Consider the following 7,737-nt stretch of genomic DNA (forward strand, 5'->3'; position numbering starts at 1 on the left):
GAAAATGTTGGAAAAACTCTTATGGACATTGGCCTAGGCAAAGAATTTATGAATTTATGAAGAAGACCACAAAAGCAATCACAGCAACAACAAAAATAAATAAATGGGACCTAATCAACTTAAAAAGCTTCTGCACCACCAAGGAAACTATCATTAGAGCGAAAAGACAATCTACAGAATGGGAGAAAATATTTGCATGCTGTACATCTGATAAAGGGCTGATAACTAGAATCTGTACAGAACTCAGAAAAATCAACCAGAAAAAATCAAACAACCCCATTAAAAAGTGGGCAAAGGACATGAAAAGAAACTTTTCAAAAGAAGATAGAGTAATGGGTAAGAAACATATGAAAAAATGCTCAACGTCTCTAATCATCAGGAAAATGTAAATCAAAACCACAATGAGATATCATTTAACTCCAGTGAGAACTGCTTTTATCAAAAAGTCCCAAAACGACAAATGTTGGCTTGGATGTGGAGAGATAGGAACACTCATACACTGCTGGTGGGACTGAAAACTATTACAACCTCTATGGAAAGTAGTATGGAGATACCTCAAAAAACTAAAAGTAGAACTACCATTTGATCCAGCAATACCACTAATGGGCATCTACCCAGAGGAAAAAAAGACATTCTGTATAAGAGACATCTGCACTCAAGTGTCTATAGCAGCACAATTCACAATTGCAAAGATATGGAAACAACCTGAGTGCCCATCAATACATGAGTGGATTAATAAAATGTGGTATAGGTATACCATGGAGTACTACTCAGCCATAAAAAATGGTCAACTACCTATTGTATTATCCTGGATGGAGCTGGGGCCCATTGTTCTAAGTGAACTATCACAAGAATGGAAAAACAAACACCAAGCGTACTCACCATTACATGGTACTAATCTATCAACGCCAATGTGCACATATGGAAAGTAACATTCATAGGGTGCTGGGTAGGTGGGAGCGGGAAGGAGAGGAAGGGTAAATTCACACCTAACCGATGTGGTGTACATGATAACAGTAACCAAAAGAGAGTAGGGGAGGTTAAACTAACATGACACAATATAGTCTTTAAGTCAAAAGCTGGCACAAGAGACAAAGGGCATTATATAATGATAAAAGGGTCAATTCACCAAGAAGATACAATAATGATAAACATATATGCACCAGACATCAGAGCTTCTACATATGGTAAGCAAACATTGCTAGAATTGAAGGGAGAAATAGACAGCTCTATCATAATAGTAGGAGACTTTAATATCTCACTTTCAAGAATGGATAGAACAAGTAGACAAAAGACCAATAAGAAAATAAAGGATGTAAATGACACTGCAGATTAATTAGACCTAAAAAGCATATACAAAATACCCAACAAATAGCATAATACATTTTTTCAAGTACACATGGAACATTCTCCAGGATAGAGTATGTGTTAAGCCACAAAACAAGTCTTAAAAAATTGAAAAAGATGGAAATCATACAAAATATCTTTTCTGATCACAATGGAATGAAACTAGAAATCAGTAGCAGAAGGAACACTGGAAAATTCACAAATATGTGGAAATTAAACACCGCACTCTTAAATAAACGATGGTATCAAAGAAGAAATCACTAGAGAAATTGGAAAATATCTTAAGACCATTGAAAACAAAAACACAATACATAAAAACATAGGATACAAATCAGTGCTAGAAAGGAATTTATAGTGGTAAATGTTTACATTGAAAAGAAGGTCTCAAATCATTAACCTAATTTTTTACCCTAAGAAAAGAAAAACTATACTCACAGCTAGCAAAAGAAAGAAAATAATAAAGATTATAGAAGAGATAAATAAAATGGAGAATAAAAGATAGAGAAAATCGAGAAAACTGAGTTGGTTCTTCAAAAAGATAAGTAAAATTGGTAAACTTTTAGTGAGATTGACTAAGAAAAAAGAGGGGAAACTCAAATAACAAAATCAACTTGAAAGATGAAACATGACTACTGATTTTATAGAAATAAACAGGATTATAAGAGAGTATTACAAACAATGGTATACTAACCTAAAGGAAATGGACAAATTCCTAGAAATATAAAACCTATCAAGACTGAATCAAAAAGAAACATAAAATCAGAACAGAACTATAACTAGTAAGATTAAATCAGTAATAAATCTCTCAATAAAGCAAATCCCAGGACCAGATGGTTTCACTGCTGAATTCTATCAAACATTGAAAGAATAATTAACACTAATGCTCCTCAAACTCTTCCAAAAAGTTGAAGAGGAGGGAATACTTCTTAACTCATTCTATAAGGCCAGAATTGCCCTGATACCAAAGCCAGACAAAGACACTACAAGAAAAGAAAATAACAGACCAATATTTCTTATGAATATTGATGCAAAATCCTCAACAAAATACCAGCAAGGTCTAATATGCACAATGGTAAAAGACTGAAAATTTTCCTCTAAGAACAGGAATAAGCAAGGATGCCTGCTTTCTGTTTAATATAGTATAGTACTGGAAGTTCTAGCCAAGAAAGAAAGAAAGATTAAAAAAAAAAAGGAAGAAAAGAAAGGAAGGAAGGAAGAAAGGAAGGAAAGAAGAAGGAAGGAAGGAAGGAAGGAAGGACATCCAAATTGGGAAGAAAGAAGTAAAATTATCTGTGTAGACAACATGATGTTATATGTAAAAGATCCTAAATATTCTACTAAAAAAAACTCTTATAACTAATAAACAAACTCAGCAAAGTTGCAGGATACAAAGTAAACACACATAAATCCATTGCATTTCTATAGAATAATAATAAATAATCCAAAAAGGAAATTAGGAAAATGATTCCATTTACAATAGCATCAAAAAGAATACAATACTTAGAAATAAACAAGGAGGCACTAGTTTTATACACTAAAAACTACAAAAAGAAAGAAATTAAAGAAGATATAAACAAATAGAAGGTAGCCTATGTTTATGGATTGGAAAACTTATTGCTAAGACATCAATACTACCCAAAGTGATATACAGATTCAATGCATTTCCTATCAAAATCCCAACAGCAGTTTTTGCCCAAATAGAAAAATCCAATCTCAAATTCGCATGGAATCCTGAGCAGCCATAAATTACTAAAAAAAAAAAAAAAAAAATCTCAAAAAATAAAGAACTAAGTTGGAGTTGTCCCACTTCCTGATTTCAAAACTTAACTGCAAAGCTATGATGGTAATCAAAACGGTGAGGTACTGGTATGAAGACAGCTGTATAGACCAATGGAACAGAATAGAAATCCCAGAAATAAACATTCGAATATATGGTCAAATAATTTTTGACAAGGGTCCCAAGACAATTTAATGGAGAAAGAACAGTCTTCAGAAATGGTGCTGGGAAAACTGGATATACACATGCAAAAGAATGATGTTGGACCCTTACCTCAAACCATATACAAAAATTAACTCAAAATGGATCAAAGACCTAAATAGTAAGAGCTAAAGTTATAACACTCATAGAAGAAGCCATAAGGGAAAATCTTCATGACATTGGATTTGGCAATGATTTCTTGGATATGATGACAAATGCACAGGCAACCAAAGGAAAACATTAGATAAATTGGACTTCATCAAAATTAAAAATTATATATATCAAAGGACATTGTCAATGGAGTGAAAAGGCATCTCGTGGAATAGAAGAAATTATTTGCAAATCATATATCTGATAAGGGGTTAATGTCTAAAATATATAAAGAACACCTATAACTCAACAATTAAATAAGCCCAACTAAAAAATGAACAAAAGAAGACAAACAAATGATCAAGAAGTACTTGAAACAATGATCAACATCACTACTAGGGAAATGAAAATCAAAACCACAATGAGATATTACCTCATACCTGTTAAAGTGGCTATTATAAAAAAAATTAAAAACAGCAAACAACAACAACAACAACAAAAATCCACCAAGAAAAAAAAAAAAAAACAAAGGAAGAAAATAAAAAGTGTTGTCAAGGATGTGGAGAAATTGGTATCCTTGTGCATTGCTGGTGGCAATGTAACATAGTATAGCCACTGTGGAAAATGGTATGGCAGTTCCTCAAAAAATTAAACATAGAATTGCCATATGATCTAGCCATTCTATTTCTGCATACATACTCCCAAAAATTGAAAGCAGGAACTCCCACATATTTTTGTACACCTATGTTAATAGCAGCAGTATTCACAATAGCTAAGAGGTGAAAGCAACCCAAGTGCCCATCAATGGATGAATGAGTAAAAAAAATGTATATACATAGAATGGAATATTATTCATCCTTGAAAAGTAAGGATATTCTGACACATGCTACAATATGAATGAACCTTGAAGACATTATGCTAAGTGAAATAAATCAGACACAAAAAGACAAACGGTGTATGATTCCACTTATGTGAATTACCTAGAGTAATCAAATTCACAGAAATAGAAAATGATACTGTGGCTTCTAAGGGCTGAGGAGAAGGTAGGATGAAGAATTAATATTGTATAATGATTACAATGATTACTGAGTGCTTAGGTTAACACCTCTTCCTCTCACTGTGGCTGATAGAGTCTGTCTTGATAGCTGTATACAAAGATTTTAATTTATATGACACCAAAGCATCTTTGACTTTCTAATGCTGCTCAAAATCATAAATATAATGTCTATGTCACATACATACCCACACTAATTGTATTTTTATAATCTTATTGTCAATGTAACTAAATATTTTCTTTCAATTTGAGGGGTGGTACTTCACATATATTAATAAGAAATGTTTTGGTATATGGATAGCAAAGACCGTAAATTACTGTTTGACTGAATTAATTTACATACTATGTATAACCAGCATTGGTCTAACTTACACTTTTCTCTCTCTCAATCTAAATGTGTCAGATATATTTAAGGCACATATTGGTTTCCCTACCTGAAGTAAGGAAGCTCCTTCATTCTACCTGTTCAAATTCCACCCATTTTTTAGGGTCCAGATAAAGGCAAAGCATTTCCTGACTGCCCCAGTCCATATTCATCTTCCTAATCTCTAGTATCTATGTCATCATTTAGTGCTTAGTAATACACCGCCTTGTATTATTTGCTATCATTTTATGTTTTTATGACCAACTAAAATGGACTAAAAATTGACAATTATCCCAGCCTGAAAGGATAGCCCAAAATAGCGATACGAGATAAATTCACTAAAAACAAATTACAAACTTGTTTATTCTCTGTAAAATCTAGTGCAGCCCAATATGAACATGAGTTCAAAACTATTATTGATTTGGACTCTTCAATGAGTCAACTCTAAAATCTAGTTTATGGAAGATTAGAGGAATTACTTCCTTCTCTCCCATCCCTCAACACACACACACACACACACACACACACACACACACACACACACAAAATTCACACACTAGCATACACACTCAACCAGGAATAACTTGCACGCGAGTAATAACTGTATGGAAAGAAACTGAAACTCTCTGGGAACTAAAACAACAACATTTTTTGAGCACACACTATGTGCAAAGCACTTTGTTAAGCCCCGTGAATAAGGAATTCATATGTCTACAGTCATAGTTAAACTAAATTCAGAGTCTATTACATTGGTGGCTAGGGCATGCCTCTCGGCATTAAACTGCTGGGTTAATCGGGGAATTTTCCTTTTGGATCAGACATAAAACAAGGCTGAGAGAAAATAAGGGAGAAGGTGGAGGGCAGTTGTTTTCTCCCTGCAAAGAGAAAACATGTTTTGCAACAAAACCATAGAAAATTGAGTTCACTCTTTGTAGTTAAAACTGAAACTACGTATTAGTTTGAGTTCAAATTCTTTCTATTAATATATAAGATTTATTGAAATTATATTGTTTGAGTAGGATCAAGAATGCTGAATATTATTTCAGGTTTTGAAGCCACAAGGAAAAATATTGCCTTTAAGTTTTCCATTCAACTAGGAAAATTATAGCTTCATATTTGCAACACTAAAGCTAATGCAGTGTCAGCATTTCCATCCAACTCCGTTGTTCAGCAGTTTGTAATTCAAGCAGAAATGTTCACTCCAAGCCCACATTTAGCCTACACAATCTCAAAGAAAATGGAGAAAAAAATTTTCTGGCTAGTGCTGACTTATAAAAGCAAAAGAGAGAGCGCTTTTACAAAGTGCTTTGAAAAACATCTTTGAGAATTTGAGAACGTAACTGGGGATTACTGAGTTGACATCCTTCATTACTACTGTTGTAGAAATGACCCAAAATTCCATGACATCACATCAGCATCAGCACTATCCTAACTGCTTTCAAGAAATTCTTCACAACTAATTTCCATATCAGACACAATAACCTTTCATAGACAAAAACAATTTTAGTAGAAATAAAGACAAATAGGTAAAAATTTCTCATGTGAACGACACAAAACTTTATATTCATGTTTTCCTTTGTGTACTAACTCTCTAATGCACCACATACACGCATATAAAATTTAAAAAAAATATTTTTTTCTAGTTTTTAAAGTAGTCACAATGGCAGGGTGGAATTTCCAGAAACAATCTTTTTCTTCCCAAATGCTAATTCGGACTTAGAAACAGCTTAGTGTAGAAGTGGATTTCCAGCTGCAGGTGACAAGAGCTATTGGGCTCCCCACTTTCTAAGGTGGTGGGGAGCCAGTCAGTTCTGGAATCATGCACTTTGAAGTCATGTGGCAGGCAGGTTATAGATTGCCTGGTGCCTTTGTGACACCCTATGGATAAGTCTGACAACCAACCCCTCACTGTTGTGGTCTCCTACACATTCAAAATATGTCAAAACATTAATATAGTGGGACCAGGGCATTACATAAGAAAGTCATCCTTTCCTATCTGTAGAAGGCTCCCTTGCATTAAACACCTTGTATCTCAAGCACTCTGTGTCTATTTTCACTCAGCATTTATTAAAGCCCAATATTGGGCCAGGCCACATATGATTTGATAAGATTTCTGTCCTTTAGGAGGAAGTGAACAGTTCATAAAGACAACTCCAGTATAGCTGTGCAGTGCCATCTGAGAAACTTCACTGAAAAGCGTCTTGCGGTGTCAGAGCGACACCTCCTCTCTTCCCTGTCACGCACCTGTCCCCGCCCTTTGAAATCACACTGCATCACCTGGCACGCGCGTTCCCTTCCTCCTCCCGCTTAATGTTCGCTGGTTTGTTTATCCAACACTCCCAGCCTCTGGACCCCTAAGTCGTTTCGTGAGGGAGCCCTCAGGAGAGGGTGGGGACAGTACTAAATACCACCGCGTTGTCAGAGTTTCAGAGGGAGGGCAGCAATGGCGCCTGGTTCGAGGGGGTCTGGCGTTACTGTGGGCAGAGAGGACTCGAAGGCCTCAAATCTCACCTCATTGAAGTGTGCAGCTATGAGCGAGGGCTCCCATGTCTTAGCACTGGTGTTCACGGTCTCGCCTTTTTCTTTCTTGGGTGCCATGCAAAGGACGGGAGGCGCATTGGCCTCTAAGCTGGGCGCTGGCCGTGCCCAAGCGTCCCTGCTGCCATAGTAACGGAAGCCACGCCCAATTTCTACAGTAATTCGGCTCCCCTCCGCCCCAACCTAGTCGGAATCCCGGCGCCAACCGCTTCCGTCGCCATAGCAACGGAGTTTCCGAGCGCGCGGCGGCTTGGGGGCGGGGCTCCCTGTACGTGCGCCTGGGTCAAATTTTAGGATTTTCCAGCCGGAAAGCTGTACAAGTGGAGGAGGACAGGCCGTGGCTGACCTCCAGCTGGCCAGGCTACC

At 36.2% G+C, this 7,737-nt stretch overlaps 1 protein-coding gene across 1 annotated transcript in view; it reads right to left on the bottom strand.

Annotated features, from left to right (window-relative positions):
* The window catches only part of SPAG17 (sperm associated antigen 17), a 281,081-nt gene extending 273,544 nt beyond the window's left edge, over positions 1-7,537 (bottom strand). Inside the window, exon 1 of the mRNA XM_012643425.1 lies at positions 7,345-7,537. Within this exon, the coding sequence (XP_012498879.1) occupies positions 7,345-7,431 (87 nt within the window). The 5' untranslated portion in view covers positions 7,432-7,537. The remainder of the gene's footprint in view (positions 1-7,344) is intronic.
* Between the last annotated feature and the right edge of the window lie 200 nt (positions 7,538-7,737).

Source organism: Propithecus coquereli, unplaced genomic scaffold (genome assembly GCF_000956105.1).
Source record: "Propithecus coquereli isolate 6110/MARCELLA unplaced genomic scaffold, Pcoq_1.0 Scaffold197, whole genome shotgun sequence".
NCBI lineage: Eukaryota > Metazoa > Chordata > Mammalia > Primates > Indriidae > Propithecus > Propithecus coquereli.